This window comes from Panthera onca, chromosome F2 (genome assembly GCF_046562875.1).
Source record: "Panthera onca isolate mPanOnc1 chromosome F2, mPanOnc1 haplotype 2, whole genome shotgun sequence".
NCBI lineage: Eukaryota > Metazoa > Chordata > Mammalia > Carnivora > Felidae > Panthera > Panthera onca.
The window spans coordinates 173,592-195,074 of NC_138356.1; the positions used below are offsets into that span (position 1 = coordinate 173,592).

The 21,483-nt window shown below is 37.4% G+C and overlaps 1 protein-coding gene and 2 pseudogenes across 3 annotated transcripts in view; 1 reads left to right on the top strand and 2 right to left on the bottom strand.

Moving 5' to 3' along the window:
* The first annotated feature begins 356 nt into the window (after positions 1 to 356).
* SPIDR (scaffold protein involved in DNA repair) overlaps positions 357 to 21,483 on the top strand; it is a 487,671-nt gene continuing 466,544 nt past the window's right edge. For all 3 annotated transcript variants that reach the window (XM_060610477.3, XM_060610479.3, XM_060610481.3), the window contains exon 1: positions 357 to 482. In XM_060610477.3, coding sequence (XP_060466460.3) covers positions 450 to 482 — 33 coding nt within the window. In that variant the 5' untranslated portion in view covers positions 357 to 449. The remainder of the gene's footprint in view (positions 483 to 21,483) is intronic.
* Positions 11,408 to 12,452, bottom strand: LOC132664032 (deoxycytidine kinase pseudogene; annotated as a pseudogene).
* LOC132664716 (heterogeneous nuclear ribonucleoprotein A1-like) lies at positions 16,091 to 19,236 on the bottom strand (annotated as a pseudogene).

Below are 21,483 nucleotides of genomic sequence, written 5' to 3' on the forward strand. Positions count from 1 at the left end.
ACCCCGCGAGAGGCACCCGCGTAGCAGCTCCCAACCAGGAACTCAAGGACAGCACTGTAGCCTGTCCAGAGTTCGCTCTGCACAACCTCTACCCCAACAAGGAAAGTGCGATAAACGGCACTAACCCCTTCCCGTTCAGAGCTGGTGAGCAACCGACTACCCACGTTCACAGCCCAGCTTTATTAAACCCATTTGTGCCCAGAAAGCAAGGAGTGGCGGAGAAGCCCCGCCCCACCGCCGACAGCGCTCCAATCCCAACGCGCGCGTGGCGCGCAGCGCGGGGAGGGCCTTGTGTCCGGAAAAGCCCCGCCCCTCGCCCGAGCACCCGCCAATTGTAGCGCGCAGTGCGGCGCGCGGAGCGAGTTCGGTGGCGCGCTGCTTTCCGGCACCTTGAGGAGACAGCGAGCCTTTGCGAAGGCTCCGCGCGGGAGGTGGCTGAGCGTCTAGAGATGCCTGGCGGCGGTACCTCGTGTACCCGGAAGGTAAGTTGTAGACTGGGAACCAGTGCCACGCCAGGCCTGCTCTCTCTGCTTTGTCTTCAGCGGTCTCCCCGTAGCCCTCCGGCGCCAGTGTGTCCTACCCCCTCCAGTTCCCCATCGGCCGGGCCGGCGGGGCGCAGGGAGCGCTTGGGCCGGCCAGAGGCTATGAGGGGTGAGAGGCAGGCGCTGTGCTGGCTCGTGATCTCTGGCGAGGCTGCGGCTGGTTCTGTCGGTGAGCGTGGATGGAGCCTGCCTCGCAGTGTGCCTCTCCTGAGGTCGGTCTGTCGCCCAGGTGTGCGGAAGCAGCCCCCCGCCGGCCGTCCGGCGTCTCGCCTTCCCGGTGAGATGCGGAGGGCAGGGGGAACCGCTGGAGGTGCGGAGCGGAGAGGTCGCAGCTGGCGAGGTGACGGAAGTGAGCGACAGGAGTTGAATCTGGAACTAGCGTGGGAGCTGTATTTACCCTCGCTAGCGTTTGGCATTGTCTCTTCTTGACTGTCGTAGAACACATGACAGCGGTGGATGTTGGAATGGATGTGCCATCCGCCACCCCCCCCCCCCCACCCCCCGTTATCTGTGTTGCCACACTTCTCCTTTCTATCCCAAACTGTTTCTGAATCTTTCTATTCCTGCGTCGGTGGGAGAGGAGTCCGAAGCCAACCGCTGCCAAACTGTGTATACCAAATTATACCACAGTATCTGGGCACGGAGTGCGTGTGTAGGAATATTACATTAATGATATGTAAATGATTGTACTTGCATTTGTGAGTACATCTTTTCCTTCCGAAGATTGTGTTTGCCATGGCCTTTTTAAAGCTGTTTCTGGGGCGCCTCGGGGACTCAGTCCGTTAATCATCCGACTTTGCCTCAGGTCATGATCTCACGGTTCTTGGGTTCGAGCCCCGCATCGGGCTCTGTGCCGACAGCGGGGAGCCTGGGTCCTGCTTCACATTCTGCGTCTCCCTCTCTGCACCTCCCCCACTTGTGTTCTGTCTCTTTCTGTCTCAAAAATAAACAAATATTAAAAAAAAATTTGAAAAAGCTGTTTCTAAGTTCCTTGCTTACAAACATGCTTGTCTCATCATACTAAAATTTAAAAAAGCAAACACAGGGCCTCCTTTTTTGACTTTTTCCTTTTACCAAAAACTTCTTGGCAAAAAAGAGTCCACATATACTGGTTCAGCTTCCTTATCATTGTTATGTTTCTTTGCTTCTGGAAAGCAGAGAAAGATTGTCAGTCTCCATTTTGTAACTGTGTGGAGTAAAAGAAACCTCTGTCAAACATACCTATTGATTATGAGACATCCTGATTCCAGATATAGTCAAATGTAAAAAAAAAAAAAAATCAAGGAAATATATGAATTTGTTAAATCATGGTCACTCTAGCATTTGACACATTTATCACGTGCTTTTATTGATTTTTTGGGGGGGCGGGAGGGAGGAGCATCCCTGTCTGTTGCTTATCCTGATTCCCTCCCTGTCTGGCATCTGCTTGTTTACTTCTCTTTACTCTGTTCCTGCCATGTTCTAAGTTTTGACCTTGTGCTTTTTCTTACTTTACACATTTATTCTTGGCAACCTCATACTTTGAGTTAGCTGTCACAGCTACATAGCTTTCAGATGTGTATTTGACCTTTTCCTTGAGCTCCGTTTAAACTCAGTGTATCATGAAATTATCAATTTCTTACCCTTAATCCACTAAGCCCTGACAGTTTCTCCTGCAAGTTGTTGGTCTCAGTCTATTGACAGTGATGCTTGACTAGGAATGCCCGAGGCACTTGCCTGGGCCCCTGGATTACTTGTACTGAGCCGTTTTCCCTGAGCAGGGCCAGTGTTGTGGCTGGACCAGACCTTGTGGTTATTGTCATGATTGCAGGATGCACTTCAGCAACAAACATCAGGGACGTTTGAGGAGCAAGATTTACAACTCCCAGGTCCTGGAGGGTACCTTGCACACCCACGTGCTGCCCAGTGAGGTGGAGGGGGGCTGGGGGAAGAGGAGAGCAAGAAAACCTGAGGTCTGAGGGTGGGGTGTCTAGGGTTTTGGAGGTTCATTCTTTATTGGCTAATTTAAAGCCTAAGGGTGGGAATTAGAGCACCAGAAGGGAGAAGTGAAGTCACTCAGATAGTCAGTTATGTAGGTTACGGAGGGTTTTCTGAAAGAGGGACCTTCGTGGGTAGGGGCAGCTTAATTCCTGATCTTGTTGGTTTGTGTCATATAACTGGTGCTATGTTTGTTCAAGATGGATGTCTTCTGAAATGGATGCCTTGGCAACCAAAAGTTAATGTCAGGCATTCACAGTACATCCTTAGAAATCCTAGTGTTTGACTTGAGACTCAGTTCTGCCCTCTGATTCTATTAGTTTTCAAGAACTTACCAGTTTTTCTTGTCAATAATTATATGAGTGATCTATTGCTGTTTAACAGATTGTCTCAAAACTGAAGCAGCTTAAAATAAGTGTTTTTTCATATAGTTTCTGAAGGTCAGAAATCTGGGAATGGCTCAACTGGCTGGGTCCAGCTTAGTGTCTTCTACAAGGTACAGTCAAATGAAGGGTCACAGAGCCTGGGGATCCACTTCCAGACTCACCCGTGTGTTTGTTAGCGAGTGTCAGTTCCTTGCCACTTTCGTAGGGCAGTTCTCACAACATGGCGACTGGCTTTCCGAAGAGAAAGAGACAGGGAGGGGCTAAGCCCTGGTGTCTTTTATAACAGTCTCAAAAGTGACATCCCACCTCTTCTGCCCTATTCTTTTTGTCACATAGATCAACCATGTACAGTGTGAGAGGGGCTACAGAGGATGTGAATGCCAAGAGGTAGGAATGATAGGAAGTGATCCTGGAGGCTAGCTCCCCCAATACTTTTTTCCTTTTTCCTTTTCTTTTCTGTCACCCTAGGTCAGGCCCAAAGTAATTTGTGTTTGGAGTTTTTTTGTGGTACCAGCCATGTAGCTTGCTTCTGTTCCATCTTCAGAGATGACTTTCCCTTAGACACCACTGTAATTAATACTGTTGTTCCTGTGCTTAAGCATTTCACTTCTTATTGTCTACATAATCAATTATTTTGGACCTAGCTTGTGCTCAAAGCCTTATAGATGTATTAATTCATTTATAGATGATTCTCTCTCTCTTTTTTTTAAGTAGGCTCCACACCCAGCACAGAGCTTGAACTCATGATTCTGATGTATTAATTCATTTATAGATGATTCTCTCTCTCTTTTTTTTAAGTAGGCTCCACACCCAGCACAGAGCTTGAACTCATGATTCTGAGATCAAGACCTGAACTGAGATCAAGAGTCAGACACTTAACCAACTAAGCCATCCAGGTGCCCCTACAGATGGCTCTTTTTTTTTTTTTTTTTTTTTTTAACTCATTTAATTCAACAATCCTATTAGGTACTATTATTAGTCTCATTTTATGGACAAGAAAATTGAGGCACAGTAGAGAGGTTAACTAATTTTTCCGAAGTCACACAGCAGTTAAGTGAAGAAACCAGGATTTGCACTCATGTAGTCACTTCCAGACCTTGCTTTCTTTGTTTAGGCTCTTATAGCCTTTTATTCACAGCTTCCATAATGTGGCCATACCTTATTCCTTAACTTTATAACTTTGTTCATTATTATTTATCCTTTAGGCTGTTTTCATTTGCCTCTTGGTATTTGTTCATGTTCTTAGTTTGGACTAATGCCATTTCTTCCATTTTTGCTTACTGGAATCTTAATTATCTGTCAAGTACCACCTCAAATCATCTATCTATAATCATCTATTATCTCTAATCATCCCAGTTGTAAATGAACTTTATTTTGTATTCCTGTGGAACTTTGTATTATTCTTAATAGCTTCATGTCTTATATTATTAGGTTTACTTGTACTTATCCTTATGATGTAGACATTTTAAGATTATGTTCACCCCATGTGCCCCAGAGCACCTGCCATAATACCTTGTACATATTAGGTACCTATTAAGTATCTGATGAAGGAATGAAAATGGTACTAGTTTAAAAGATTTGCAAGTATTCTAGATCTGAAGAAACATAAGGAACTACCTTATTCAGAAGACATGAGTACTAGCCTCAGCTCTGCAACTGAGTAATTTTGTAATTTTGGGCAAGCTATATAGATCTTTCTGGACTCTTAAGATGAAAGCTGATATGGTCATGGACTAAAGTGGTAGAGTTGGGAATGGTATTAGGAGAGGACTGAGTTGATTAATTATAAAAAGAAGATGAGATTTATGCACCTGACATTGAAAGATGAAAAGAGGAGAATCAGTGGTGACTCAGAAATTGAACTTCTGAAAAACGGAAAAGTTGAGGGGAATTAGTTGCTTCTTACCTGATGTTAGGATATACAGATAGGTGAAAATTCAGCCCAAGGGAGAGATTGGGCTGTTGGAGAGCAGGCAGTTGCTTCAAAGACTGGCACTATTTTAGTTCTTTTCTTCCTCTTGCCTTAGGCCCCTCACTTCAAGTTCTTTTTTCTTTTATCCTTTGTTTCCTTTCCTTGCTAAATAGCCACGAATGACTGGCTAATACTCCCCTTTCCTAGTTGCTTACCTTTTGAGATTTCCCGATACACCCTCTCACTCCTTTTGCCTCCCCAGACTAAATTATAGCTCTCCTCCCTGAATCGTAGAGCTCTTTTCCCACTGAAGGAAAAACCATGTCGGCAGCATCCTAAAAAAGAGAAAAGGAAAATTACATCTTCCTGATGGCACCTTCCTTCCCTAATCCTTTGCGTTATCATCACAAAAACTTAATTTCTGGTGTTTCTTGCATAATGACGTGGGCATGATGATAGATATTAACTAAATATAATGTATATGTCAGTTTGAACTGAAGAGTACACAAGGCTCCATTTCAGGTGAAAGTGTTTCTCAAGAAAGGGAGATATTTGCTTCTTTGAAGCCAGAGGGATGGAGCCCGTGGAGAAAGTAAGGACCCTTTACTACAGAGATTGGATTCTGTTACAGAAGGTTAGTGTGGAGAACAGGAACATGTTTCCTCTGAGACCATAGGGAAGGAGAGGTCAATAGATGGGAGGTTGGCTGATTTTTACAATGGCAGACTTTAACCTTGGGGAAGATGTGATGGCTTGAGCTATGACAGTGACATGGAGAGGTAAAGGGAAGAGTGAGTATGGAATTCATGAATGTATGTGATTGTGTGTATGTGTGTACAGAAGAATGCGTGTGAGCAGAGGACTAGGGAATGACCAAGGACATGTAATAAGAAAATAGGAAGTTCTCATTTGTGGGTCTTTTTACGATAGCCCTGTGGATTGGTGATTGGTAAAGTGAGTTGGTGGAAGGAAAGGAATTTTAATGCTTGAAAGGCAACATTGGAGCCGTTGGGCATAGAGTGCAGACATTATGATAAAATGAATGGACTTGAGACTTAAAGTCTCAGTGAATTCCCAGATATTCAGAGTATTCCCAGATTCACAGATACTCAGTCAGAAACAAGGCCAGGGTACCTTCTTTGTGTGGAAGGTGCACATGATAGTTATTGTCAGGCACTTTTGTTAAAATAAGACCATGCAGAGTTAGTGGCTAGAATATATTTCCTAGCATGAGGAAATACATGAGGAAAATCTTGACATGGTGCCCTTGACTATCTCTCTGACTAGGTCAATATACCTAACATTTCTAAGTTGTAGTTTGTCTATAAAATGGGGATAATACCTATATGTTGCAGCATTAGCATGGAGACTAAATGATAAGAATGCATGAAATGATGTACTGAACATAAAAGCACTCAATGTTAGTGGTGATGAAAGCAGTTAATAATAAAACCATGATCATGAAAGGATTTTTATATGACGGCAAATCTATTGTATGTGCTCTACTACTTTGCCTCTAGATTTCCCTGGAATTACTTTTAGCTTGCTGAAGAAGGACTGGAAAGAGGGCTTTGTTTTAAAGTTGTTCAGTCATGGTGAGAGATTCTCTCATAGTTATCTTGGTAGGAATACCTTACGGTTCCAATTTTAGCCCTTGGTAACCTCATCAGATGGCTTACTGGTGGCTCTACTCAGAATCAGGCTACTTAGTATTGACATCTTAGTCTGTCTACATTGTCTTGTTCTTCAAATGGAAGGGAAAGAGAGCTAACATTATCAAAGATGTTCTATATGTCAGGTACGTCACACATATACCTTATTTAAGGGAGAAGATATTCTTTCTTTTTAATCAATAATATATGCTTACAAATAAGATAAAATAGTACAAAATAGTTTCTCATGAAAACCAGCAATCACTGCCCTGTTCTTTCCTGTACTTAATTCTGTGCCTGAGAGGCATTTTTTTTTTTTTTAAATTGAGATAACTGTAGATTTATATTAAGTTCTAAGGAATAATAGAGATATTATGTATCCTTTACCCAGTTTGCTCCAGTAGTAACATTTTGCAAAACTGTAGTACAATATCCCACCAATATTTTGACATTAATACAATCTAATTATCTTATTCAGATTTCCCTGGAGGTATGTGTATTTACGTTGGTACATTTTTACACATGTGTAGATTTATGTGCCACCACTACTAGAGATACTGAACGTTCTGTTAGCTCAAGGATCCCTTTGATAATCCATCATACCTTCTCGCTTCCCACTGCTAACCCCTGGCAGTTGTTAATCTGTTCACCATTTTAAACATTGCATCATTTCAAAAGTGTTACAGAGATGAAACCATGCAGTTTATAATATTTTGGGATCATTTTCTTTTTCTTTTTTTCTTTTCACTCAGCATAATACTCTGGAGATTAATACTAGTTGTTTTGTGTATTAGTAGTGTTCATTTTTATTGCTGAGTAGTATTCCATGGAGTGCACGTACTACAGTTTGGCTCAACATTTTACTTGTTGAAGGACATCTGGGCTATTTCCAGTTTTGGTTATTATGAATAAAGCTGCTGTGCACACTTATGTGCAGATTGTTGTTTGAACATAGCTTTTCTTTTTCTAAGATAAATACCTAAGAATGTAACTGCTGGGTCATATGGTAATTGGATGTTTAGTTTTCTTTTTTTCTTTTTTTCTTTTGTTAAGATTTTATTCTTAAGTAATCTCCACACCCAACGTGGGGCCCAAACTTGCAACCCCGAGATCAAGAGTCACATGCCCTGTCAACTGAGCCAGCCAGGCTCCCCTGGATGTTTAGTTTTATAGTAAACTAACTGTTTCTCATAGTGACTGTACAGTATTACAGTCACGCTGGCAATGTATGAATGATTCAGTTTCATAGATAATGAATTTATCCTTTTAAAGTATAAGGTTCACTGATTTTTAGTGTATTCACAGAGTTGGGCACATATTTCTAACTATAGAACATTTTCATCACCCTGAAAAGAAACCCCATGGCAACCAAAAGCTATTTTCTGTCTCCATGGATTTGCCTACTGTATATATTTCATATGAATGGAATAACATGTGGTCTTCATGACTGGCTTCTTTCACTTAGCGTAACGTTTTCAAGGTTCACCCATTGTTATTGCATGTATCAATACTTTATTTTTCTTTGAAGGTAAAATAATTTTCTATTGTATGGATATATCACCTTAAAAAATCCATTAGTAGATGGAAATTTGGGTTATTTCCACTGTTTGGCTATTAAGAATACTACTATGATCCTTTGCCTACCAATTTTTGGATAGACATAAGTTTTCATTTCTCTTAGATATAAACCTACTATTATAATTGCTGGATCATATGGTAATTCTATGATTAAATTTTAGGGAACTGCTAAGCTTTGTTGCAAAGAGGTTGCATCATTTTATAGTCTCACCAGCAAGGAGTGAACATTCTAATTTCTCCATATCCTTGTTAACACTTGTCATTGCCTATCTCTTGATTTTAGCCATCTTAATGGGCAAAATTGTTTTGGTTTTGGTTTACATTTCCATAATGACTAATGATTTTGAATGTCTTTTCAAGTGCTTCTTGGCCATTTTTATGTCTTCTTTGAAGAAATATCTATTCAAGCTATTTGCCCATGTTTTAGTTGGATTATTTATCTTTTTACTGTTGTTAGTGTTCTTTATAAGTTCTTATACCACTCCTATATGAGATATATGATTTGCAAATATTTTCTCCCATTCTGTGCACTTTCTCTTTTCTTGATGGTATCATTTGAAGCACAAGTGTTTAAAAATTTTGAAGTCCACAATCTATCTTTACTTTTGTTGCTTATGCTTTTGGTGTCATATCTAGGAAATCATTACCTAACCCAAGATCATGAAGATTTATTTCAGAGAGTTTTTTTCTAAGAGTTTTATTATTTAGCTTTTACATTTAAACCTGTGGTTCATTTTGAGTTAATTTTTGTGTGTGGTGTAAGGTGTCTAGCTTCATTCTTTTGCATGTGGATATCCAGTTGTCCCAGCACCATTTGTTGAAAAGATTATTCTTTCCCCACTAAATTGTATTGGTTTGTTTGTTTGTTTTTTTGAAATTCAATTGACCATAAATGTAAGAGTTTCTTTCTTTCTTTTTAAAAAAAAAAAGTTAATGTTTATTTATTTTTGAGAGAGAGAGAGACAGAGCGTGAGCAGAGGAGGGGCAGAGAGAGGGAGACACAATCCGAAGCAGGCTTCAGGCTTCGAGCTATCAGCACAGAGCCCAATGCAGGGCTCGAACTCATGAACCATGAGATCATGACCTGAACTGAAGTTGGACACTTAACTGACTGAGCCACCCAGGCACCCCTAAGAGTTTACTTCTTAACTATAAATTCTCTTCCATTAATCTATGTGTTATCCTTTTGCCATTACCATAGTTTCCTAATTATGGTAGCTTGTGAAGTCTTTTTTTTTTTATTTCAAGATTGTTTAAATTGTTCTGGGTTCCTTGAATTTCCATGTGAATAATAGCATCAGCTTGTCAGATTCTATAACCAGCCACCTGGGATATTTATTGGATTAAGTCTGTAAATAAATTGTAGAGTATTGCCATCTTAATATTAAGTTTTCCAATTAATGAATGTGGGATGTCTTTCCATTTTATTTAGATCTTTAATTTCTTTCAACTGTATTTTATAGTTTTCACCGTGAAAATCTTGTACTTCTTTAGTTACATTTATTCCTTAAGTATTTTATTCTTTTTCATACTGTTAATGCAGTTTTTAAAAAAATTCATTTTTGTATCGTTCATTGTTAGTATATATAAATACAATTGATTTTTTATATTGAGATTGCATTTTGCAGCTTTGCTGAACTCAATTATTTTATTTTATTTTTGAGATTTATACTTATTCATTAAGCTAATATTTAGTAAGCAAATTCATTTGTATCAAACACAAACAAAAAAACCCCATACAATAACATGAGACAGTTTTAATATACATGGGGAATATAGCATTTGAAATAAAGTTTCCTTTTCAAAGATCAGTGCATCTAGATTTGTTAGCCTACAAAATTATAATCCTTGATTATCAAAACAAAACTAAACAAAAAATGACATTTTAAAAAGAAAGGAAAATAATAGTTTCAAAAGCATAGATTTTTTTTCAAAAACGTCAAGTAGAAAAGTTAAATATTGCATACCCTAACTGAACAAACGTGGAGAAAATCTTTACCTATAGACCTAAAATGAATCCATGCAGATTTTAAAAACTTATTCTACCTTGTCTTTATTATTTTATATATTTCTTAATATATATTTAACAAAAATGATAATGCTTTCAAGATACAGAATATGTAAAACAAGATCATTTTTATCAGTAATTTAAAGGAGAAAAACCCCTAAAGTATAACTCTATAGAGACGCAAAGCAAGCTCTGAAGCAAAGAGTGACCATGATGGTCTCAAAGTAGAAATGTGTGACTTTTATTTAAACTTTAAAATGGCAGGCTGCTGGGCTGCCTGACCTGCTCAGTTGGAAGAGCATGTGACTCTGCATCTCAAGGTCATGAGTTCAAACCCCACATTGGGTGTAGAGATTACTAAAAAAAAAAAAAAAATTAAAACTTAAAAAAAAAAAATAGGCCACCTAATTAATCTAGACCCTAGGGAAAGCAGGATGGGACAGGAAGTAAGATCTGGGACAAAAGAGACTAAACTGCTAAGAAAATAATCTTCTTTGTCTTTAGTATCTCTTTTGACTTCTCACCGAGTACAAAGATAAAGAAAAACTACTCATTCCTAGTACAGGGTCAATAAAAAATAAAATGGAAAAACTTATCTTTTGCTATGTTCCACTAATGTTTTACCTATAAAAATGGGAAGCAATTTAAGGAAATCTATACTTTCACCTTAAGTGAATTAAAGACAATTAAATTTTAAGCCAATCCTTTAACTATAGCAGTAATGTTCTATTCTAAAAGAATTGTCTGAGAAGGGAGAAAGTAGGTAGCTATAGTAAGCTCCATGTGCATTGAATCTTTATACTCATTTGTCTTTTAAGGACAAAAACATTTTAAGTTATCATTTCCTCTTTAATCCTCTAAAATCCAATGCAAAAGAAGATGAATCTAGTCTCACCCATGCCACAGATGTAGAAACAAAAGCAGAAAAAGATTAAATGACTCATAAGCTAGGTTATGCCATTACAAAATGGGAACAAAGTCTGACCTGCTCCTTTACTTATTAATGTGTTATAGACACATTAGTAAATATCAATGAAGTGATTAAATACTAAACTGGTCTTATCTTCCATATAACTTAAGATGGAAGGGGAAGCACTTAATGAAAAATACTTAAAATAAAACTTTATAACTCTTTTGTAGGGATTCCTTAAATTCCACTTTTCAACTTTTAATAAGTGTGCTAATTTACACAGGACACATTACCATTTACTATGTAACATTAAAGTTCCCAGTGAAGAAACTGGTCACTAGTGCAATAAGAAGCACCAGGAAAAAACCAAATAAACAAATAAATAAAGGCCAGCCTGTTGAGAATAATGGAGGGGAGAGACAGGAGGAGACTGGGTCCTTTATGACAGAATTTAGCCTGTACTTACTTGGAACCATCTTCCTCCAGACTCTCTGTTGTGAAAGATAATTAAATGTCTTTATATTTTTAAGCAAAAAAGAAACTGCTCATAAACTCTTATGTAGAATTCATCAAAAAAATTTTTTTTTTTCTTGGAACAAAAATGGTAGAAATCCTGGGTTTTCTAGAGACTTGAATGAATATGAAGCTATGAAGGATACACAAAGCTGAAGTACCTGGAATCATTTGGTTGCCTGTAGTCTTCAGTAAGATCACAAAGTACTCAAAGATTCTTTGGCCTTTTCAACCATATTTGCCTTGAAAGTCTTCGTTAATATCCAGTGTTAAGATAGGGATTTCTTGTAGAAAATCAAAGTTGATTTTCAGTGTTCTATGCAGGACTCAGCTTTCATGCTTATGGTGAAGCTTCTGTATATATTCAAGAATGCCTTGGTCTTCATTTCTTTCCCATATTCTATTCAAGCATTTCTCTGCAGTGGCTCAAAGATAACTGATTCCATCCAGTTCAGAGCTTTGGCCAAACTTTAGATTCATCCACTCATACCAGTCTTGATAAATTGCCTACTCTGTTTCATTCATGTAGTCATACTGATACAAACTAGATACAAAACTATGCCTATACCTATATAGAGGTTGTTCAAAAATTGATACAGGCTTTTCTGCATCTTTGAGCTTGCTATTGAGACAAGCAAGCTAGGCTCATATTCGACTGAGGCAGGCATATGATTGGAAGGTAAAAGACTGTCATTCAGGTTTCTCATATATCATCTGAAGAACATTCCCACCACTTTTTTAAAATGTTAGTTCCTCAATGTCGTCTTGAGTACTTTGAGCATTGCACCATCTGGCAGCAGGTTCAGGAACCACTTCCCAATCTTTGCAGACCTGTTTAAGAATATTCACAAATGTCTTCCCTGAAGCAATGTTCCTTTCGATGACAGTTTTCTTCGTGCAGGTCCCCTCAGAGCTGGTCATGGGAGATGGGCGTCTCGTCTTGGATGGGGTGGCCATTCTGGTCTTGTGGTAGCCTGAGCACATTGGGCAGGGAGGGGTGGGAAGTGGCCATAGATGTATGTACTGGGGCTCACGCCACCAAAGAACATGATTTGACATGCAGGCTGAGCTCCCGCCTGCAGCAGCTGAACTCATTTATTTTAATAGTTGTGTGTGTGTATTCCTTAGAATTTTCTGCGTATAAGATCATATCATCTCTGAATAGAGATAATTTTACATTTTCCTTTCCAATCTGCATGTCTTTTACTTTTTCTTGCCTAATTTCATTGGCTAGAACCTTTAGTACAATATTAAATATAAGTGGTAAGAGCTGACATACTTTTCTTGATCCTTAGGAAGAAAACTTTCAGTGTTTCACTATTATGTATGATGTTAGGTGAGTTTTTTGCAGATATTCTTTATCAGATTGAAGAAGTATTCTGTTGCTAGTATGTTGAGAATTATTATCATGGAAGGCTGTTGACTTTTGTTAGTTATTTTTTTACAATTTAATTAGATAATCCTATTTTCCCCTTAATATAGTTTATTACATTGACTTTTGGATGTTACATAAATCTTGCATTCCTAGGGGAAAAACCCTAATGATTATGGTGTATAACCCGTAGTTTATGTTGCTAGATTCATTTTGCTAGTATTTTGTTGAGGATTTTTTTTAATCTATATTTGTAAGAGGTACTGGTCTATAGTTTTCTTGTGATGTCTTTGATTTTGTTATGAGGGCATTTGATTTCATAGTATGAATTAGATATTCCCTCTTCTATTTTTTGGAAGGATTTGTGAAAGATTGGTATTAATGCTTTTTAAAATGTTTGGTATAAATAACCAGTGTAGCCATTGGAGCCTTGGATTTTCATTGTGGTAAATTTTTAAATTATGAATTCAAGCTATTATACTTATTCATACATGAGTATTTTTATTTCTACTTGAGTCTGTTTTGCTAGTTTGTGTCGTTCATTTTATTTCAGTTATCTAGTTTGTTGGCATGCAGTTGTTCTTATATTGTCCCTTGTAATCCTTTCTGTAACTTTGATAGGACTCCTCTCTATTTTTCGTTCTTGATTTTTGCAATTAGAATTTTTTCTCTTTTTTTCTTGATTAGTCTACCTAAAGATTTGTCAATGTTGTTGATCTTTTCAAGGAACCAACTCTGGATTTTGTTTATTTTGTTTTAATTCTGTTTTACCTATTTCTGCATAATTGTTCTCATTTCCTTCCTTCTGCTTGCTTTGGATTTAGCTTGCTCTTTTCAAATTTTCCAAGATGAAAGATTTATTAAATTGAGATCTTTCTTTTAAAAAAAAATAGGCATTTACAACTATAGATTTCCCTGTATGTAACTACAGCTTTCTTTGCCATGAGTTTTTTTTTTTTTTTTTTTTTTTAATGTTTATTTTTGAGAGAGAGAGAGAGAGCGAGCAGGGGAGGGGCAGAGAGAAAGGGAGACAGGAGACAGAGAATCCCAAGCAGGCCCCACACTGTCAGCGCAGAACCTGATGCAGGCTCGAACTCACGAACCACTAGTTGATGACCTGAGCCAAAATCAAGAGTCAGTCATTTAACTGACTGAGCCACCCAGGTGCCCCTCCATGAGTTTTTTAAAGTAACTTGTTGAATTTACTTATGTGTTCTAAACATGTTCCCATTACATGTTGTGTATTTTAATACATTGCCTATTAATAACTAGGTTCTGTAATTTGTGATTTGAAATTTACTTTTTTTTTAAATTGTATTTTTAATTTTTAAAAATTTACATCCAAGTTGGTAAGCATATAGTGCAACAATGATTTCAGGAGTAGATTCCTTAATGCCTCTTACCCATTTAGCCCATCCCCCCTCCCATAGCCCCTCCAGTAACCCTCAGTTTGTTCTCCATATTTATGAGTCTCTTCTGTTTTGTCCCCCTCCCTGTTTTTATAATATTTTTGTTTCCCTTCCCTTATGTTCATCTGTTTTGTCTCTTAAAGTCCTCATATGAATGAAGTCATATGATTTTTGTCTTTCTCTGATTAATTTCACTTAGCATAATACCCTCCAGTTCCATCTACGTAGTTGCAAATGGCAAGATTTCATTCTTTTTGATTGCCAAGTAATACTCCATTGTGTGTATGTGTGTGTGTATATATATAAGTGGTAAGATATATATATATATATATATATATATATATAATCTCACATCTTCTTTATCCATTCATCCATCAATGGACATTTGGGCTCTTTCCATACTTTGGCTATTGTTGATAGTGCTGCTCTAAACATGGGGTGCATGTGTTCCTTCGAAACAGCACACCTGTATCCCGTGGATAAATGCCTCGTAGTGCAATTGCTGGGTCGTAGGGTAGTTCTATTTTCAGTTTTTTGAGCAACCTCCATACTGTTTTCCAGAGTGGCTGCACCAGCTTGCATTCCCACCAGCAATGCAAAAGAGATCCTCTTTCTCCTCATCCTCACCAACATCTGTTGTTGCCTGAGTTGTTAGGTCATAAGAGGAAAGTGTATAGCAATCCAGACCTTTTTAAAGAAGGAAGAAAGATCTCAGATACACAACCTAACCTTACGCCTTAAGGAGCTGGAAAAAGAACGGCAAATAAAACCCCAAATCAGCAGAAGACAGGAAATAATAAAGATTAGAGCAGAAATTAATGCTATCGAAACCAAAAAAAAAACCAGAACAGATCAATGAAACCAGAAGTTGGTTCTTGGAAAGAATTAACAAAATTGATAAATCACTAGCCAGTTTGATTAAAAAGAAAAAAGAAAGGACCCAAATAAATAAAACCAAGAATGAAAGAGGAGAGATCACAACCAACACAGCAGAAATAAAAACAATAATAAGAGAATATTATGAGCAATTGTATGCCAATAAAATGGGCAATCTGGAAGAAATGGACAAATTCCTAGAAACATATACACTACCAAAACTGAAACAGGAAGAAATAGAAAATTTGAACAGACCCATAACCAGTAAGGAAATGGAATTAGTAATCAAAAATCTGCCAAAAAGCAAGAGTCCAGGGCCAGATGGCTTTCCAGGGGAATTCTACCAAACATGTAAGGAAGAGTTAACACCTATTCTCTTGAAGCTGTTCCAAAAAATAGATATGGAAGGAAAACTTCCAAACTCTTTCTATGAAGCCAGCATTACCTTGATTCCAAAACCAGAGACCCCAGTAAAAAGGACTATAGACCAATTTCTCTGATTAACAAGGATGCAAAAATACTCAACAAGATATTAGCCAACCAGCTCCAACAATATATTAAAACAATTATTCACCACGACCAAGTGGGATTTATACCTGGGATGCAGGGCTGGTTCAATATCCACAAAACAACGTGATTCATCACATCAATAAAAGGAAGGATAAGAACCATATGATCCTCTCAATAGATGCAGAGAAAGAATTTACTTTTTTTTTTTTAAGACACATTTATTCAGCGTCATGATCAGACTATGATTAATATTTAACAATCAACAGCATGGGTGCAAAAAAAAAAAAAATCTACATTAAAACCCGTTTTTGGAATGCTTTAAACTTTCCAGAGAACAGAAACTAAAATAACCTGTTATACAATTAATCACAAATACAGTCCTCAGATTTTTTGTCAATGTACATTGTCTAAAACATGTCTTCTTTGTAGCGGCTAGACCCTGCCATCACTGTGCTTGGCTGAGTTCACAAATCTGTTGTAACCTGTAGCTTCCCTGCCACTTCTCTGGCTCTCCTCTCCTGCTAAGCCTTGTTTCCTGGCAGTAAACATAGTAAAACCTTCTGCCACTGCCATAGCTACTGCTGCTGCTGGAACCACCATGGTCACCTTGGTTTTGTGGTTTGGCAAAGTATTGGCCTCCACCACCACAGGGGCCAGAGATTCTGTCTCCAAAATTTCCTCCTTTCATGGGTCCAGAATTTGAAGATTGATTGTTGTAATTTCCAAAATCATTATAGCTTCCACCATCTCCATAGTTGCTTTCATCATTACCAAATCCATTATAGCCATCCCCATATCCACCACCCTGTTGACTGCCACCAAAGCCACCTCACCCTCTGAAGTTTCCTCCACAACCAAAGTTGTCATTCCCACCAGAACCACCTCCATGACCACCACCAAAGTTTTCAGAACCACTTTGACCTCCTTGGTTGGATGAAGCACTAGCCATCTCTTGCTTAAATAAGCTCTCCCTACTTCACCGTTGTGGCCATTCACAGTATGGTATTTCTGAATGACAGTCTTGTCTACAGAGTCATGATCATCAAACGTTACAAAAGCAAAGGCTCTCTTTTTGTCACTGCCTTGATCAGTCATGATTTTAATCACTTCAGTTTTCCCATACTGTTCGAAATAATCTCTTAGATGATGTTTTTTAGTGTCTAATGCCACTGACAAAAATCTTTTTCACTGTTAAGTGGGCACCAGGTCTTGAGAATCTTCTCTTGAGACAGCCCTCTTTGGTTCTACAACTCTTCCATCCATTTTGTGTGGCCTTGCATTCATTGTTGCATCCACCTTTTCCACAGTGGCAAACGTGACAGACCCAAAGCCTCTGGAGCGCTTGGTATTTGGTATCTGTCATTACCACACAGTCCATAAGTGTTCCCCATTGCTCAAAATGGGGACTCTCATCGGACTCTCAGACTCTCATCGGTTGTTTGAAAGCTCAAACCTCCTATGAAAAGCTACCGCAGTTGTTCAGGCTCTTTGGGAGATTCTGACTTAGATATGACAGCAGTGCGTGGGGAGACTTTACCGATGCTTACTTGGCGTTGTCTACAGGCAGAAAAAGGTGAAATTTACTTCTTTATAGTTTACAGGAATTTTATTTTCTTGTGCCTATTTATTATTTTTTATTTCTTATTTTAGAGAGCGAGTGTATGCGAGCAGGGGAGAGGGGCAGCTCCTGACACGGGGCTGGATCCCATGACCCTGGGATCAAGACTTGAGCCGAAATCAAGGTCTGACACTCCATTGACAGAGCCACCCATGCGCCCTATGCCTATTTGTTATTACACCTATGTGAACCACTATGGAACAACTTAAATTTTGTGCCATAAAAATATTTTTGTGGTAAGGTACTATTTTTTTCGCACTAGGAATATATCAGCAAAAATCCGCCTTACAATTTGAAAGACCTAATTTTATGTTGAATGAGCACAACTTATAAGCTGAAGCATTGCAAGGAGATAACCAGACAGCAGTTAGATGCTCTTGTCTTTTTCATTGTTAATTTATTGTCCTACATGGGTTTCAGATTTATAAAGGCATCACAGGCTCATTGCACTTAATACCTGCAGTGTTTGCTACCATACCACAACTCATTTTCAATACTCTATTACAGAGGATGAGAAATTGTAATGTTTTATTAACAATCCTTCTGGAAATGAATGCATTTTAAAGCAAATAAATCTTTTTGATAGACCTTTTTCAAAAAAAGTTTTGGTATATTTTTGTTCTTCCCAAAGCATCTTCTAATTTTTCTTGTGATTTTTTTTTCTTTTATCTGTTATTATTTAGGAATGTGTTGTTTAATCTCTACATTGTGATTTTTCAGTTTTATTTCTTTTTAGTTTTTAATTTCATGTGTTCTTGTTCAAGAATGTTATTAATCTCACTCTTTTTAAGTTTATTGAGGTTTGTTTTATGGCCTAAAATATGATCTGTCCAAAAGAATATTTCATGTTTATGTGGGAAGAATGTGTATTATGTTGTTTGAGGGCATCTTCATGATTTCTCATGGGAAGTCAGCTGTTAATTTTATTGAGGCTCGTTTTACATGATAATTCATTTATGTTTTTCTGCTTTTGTGATTTCTCTTTGTTTTTCACCAGTTGGCATGATGTGTCTGTGGTGAGTCTCTTTGAGTTTATCTTAGTTGAAGTTCTTTGAGCTTTTTGGATGTATGATATTTCATGAAATTTGAGGTTTTAGGGCTCTATTCAAGTAAAATTTCTGTTGCTTATTTCTCTACTTTTCTTCTGAAATTCTTAATTTGCATATATTTGTATACCTGATAGTGTCCCACAGGTCTCAGAGGTTGTGTTCATTTGTCTTCAGCCTTTTTTCTTTCTGTTCTTCAGTTCAGATAATCTGTTTTGTCCTGTCTAAAGTTTGCTGATTTTTCTGCCAGTTCAAATCTGTTGAGCCTATCTAGTGACTTCATTTTAGTTTTTGTGTTAGTCAACTCCTAAACTTCTATTTGATTGTAATATTTGTGGGTTTTTGTTGTTGTTGTTGTTGTTAAATAATTGCTACGTATTTATATTTTCTATTTGGTGAGGCATTTTTATAATTAAAGTATTTTAGACATAACTTCCATATTTTTAATTTTGAGCTTATTTGTAATAGTTGACTTAAAGCTTTGTGTACTGATTCAAACTTCTGGGCTCCCTCAAGTACATTTTCTCTTGCTTGCTTTTTCCTTGTCATACTTTTCCTATTTATTCATTTGTCTTTCAATTTTTTGTTGAAAAGTAAAGATTTTAAATAATATAATGTGGACATTAAGTTCCCCCACTTCCTCCTCAGAGTGGTGTTTTTGTTGTTGTTGCAATTTGTTTTGTTTGTTTAATGACCTTTCTAGGCTAATTTTGTAAAGTTCGTATATCCTGTTGTGTGTAGTTACTAAAGACACTACATGGTTAGTTTACTTGCCTGTGAATTATTGCACAGCGATTTCTTTAAGTACCTAGAGCCAATAAGTCTTTCATCCTTTACCAAGGGATTCTGTGTTTTTGAGGCATGCATTCTATACTCTGGCAGTATATAATCAACTATTACTTTCTCCTTGTGCAGGGAGGGCTTCATGGTTATCCAGAGTTGAGAGATTTGGGCTTTCTTAGTTTTTTTCCTCAGCATGGATACAGTTTTGTACATGCAAATAGCATTCTAGATCCCCAGGAATATGTCAGCTCTTTTCAAGCTGCCTATGGACAGCATTCTCCAGATCTTCCTTTTAGGTATATTTGGCCAGTCTTGGTTCCTTAAACCACTATTGCTGCTTCACACATCTGCAATAATAATTTGTTTAGCAATAATTAATTAATAATTAATTGCTGCTGACTCTTTTAGAGACATGCCCTGGGGATAGGACTTTTCCCATTGAATGAGCTGCTGAATCAAATTATAAATTCTGTTTATAAGTTTTTTCCTAAAAGCTGCCAGGCAGGTCAGATTATGATAGTACTCTGGGGATAGGGCCTTTTGAGGAGCTCTAAATGCAATTTCCTCTCTCCTGTGACTGCTAGGCTGCTGGTTTACACAGCTACTCTGGTTATGAGGCTACTGCTTTTCAAAGCTGCCATGAAACTAGAGAGGGGGGTATGAAACTAGGGCAAGTTAAAACACACGAAGTTTATTGTTTATGTTGAGATTTAGTTGTTTTCTTGGGTAAATTCTATTCAGATTGTTGCAAGCCTATAGTTGTGAAAAATTAGATGGACTATTTTTGCTATTCTTCTTATTCCTTTTATGAAGGATTGGGTTATTAGAGGTCCTTACCTCTAATAAGAGATTATTCTGCAAGTTTGACCATCACATTTTTTATTTTAGTCACTCTGATAGGTGTGTGTTATTAACTAATTATTATTTTAATTTATATTTCCATGATGGCTAAGGATATTGAATCTGTTTTATGTGTTTACTTGCCAAATCTATCCTTTTTGGTGAAATATCCATTCATGTCTTTTACTTATTTTTTTAAATTGATGTATAATTAACAATATATAGGTTTCGGGTATATAGCATAATGGCTTGATATTTGCATATACTGCAGAATGATCACTGCAATAAATCTAGTTACCATTCATCCCGATACAAAATTACAAAAACTTTTTTTCTTGTGATTAAGATTTATTCTCTTGGCAACTTTCCATTATTGACTATGGTCACCATGCTGTACATTACACTTCCATGACTTATTTACTTTATAATTGGAAGTTTATAGCTTTTGACCCCCTTCACCAATTTTACCTACCCTCAACCCCTGTCCCCTCTGGTAACCACCGTTTTAGTCTCCATATGTACAAGTTTTGTTTTGTTAATTTTTTTGAAAGATTCTACATATAAGTGAAATCATACAGTATTTGTTTTTGTCTTTGTCTGACTTATCTCATTTAGCATATTAGCATATTATATAGCATATTATATAATATTAGCATAAAGTCCATTCATGTTATCACAGATGGTGAGATTTTTATCTTTTTTATGGCAGACTAGTATTCCATGTTGTGTGTGTGTGAGATGTATATGGTGTACGTGATATTTATCCTTTCTCCATGTTTCTTCAAGTAGGGCATGTATCACTGTCAACTTTCCTTTTAGAGCTGCTTTTACTGCATCCTGTCTTTGGTATGTAGTATTTCCATTTTCATTTGTCTCAAGTTATTTCTGATTTCACATTTGATTTCTTCATTTACCCATCAATTGTTCAGTGGCATGTTTAAGCTCTACATATTTGTGAGTTTACCAGTTTTCTTCTTGTAATTGATACCTATTTTGTGTGAAAGAGCTCATACCATTTTGGTTGAAAAAGATGCTTGATGTGATTTTAATATTTCTAAATTTATTGAAACTTGTTTGCGTTCTGACATACGATTTATACTGGAGAATGTTCGAGGTACACTGGAGAAGAATGTGTATTCTTTTGCTTTTGGCTGGAATGTTCTGTATTTATCCATTAGGTCTTTCTGGTCTAATGTCTTTTTTAGGGCTGATGTTTCCTATTGATTTTCTGTCTGGACGATCTATCCATTGATTTAAGAGGACTATGAAAGTTCCTTACTATTATTGTATTGCTGGCAATTTTTCTCTTTAGATTCATTTATATTTAGGTGCTTCTTTGTTGGGTGCATAAGTATTTACAAATGTTATATCTTCTTGTTGGATTAGACACTTTTATCATTATGTAATATCCTTTTTTTTTTTTTTTTTTGTCTTTTGTTACACTCTTTTAGAGTCTATTTTGTTTGGTATAACTAGTCACCCCAGCTTTCTTTTGGTTTCCAATGCATGGAACATCTTTTTCTATCCATTCAATTTCAGTCTTTATGTCTC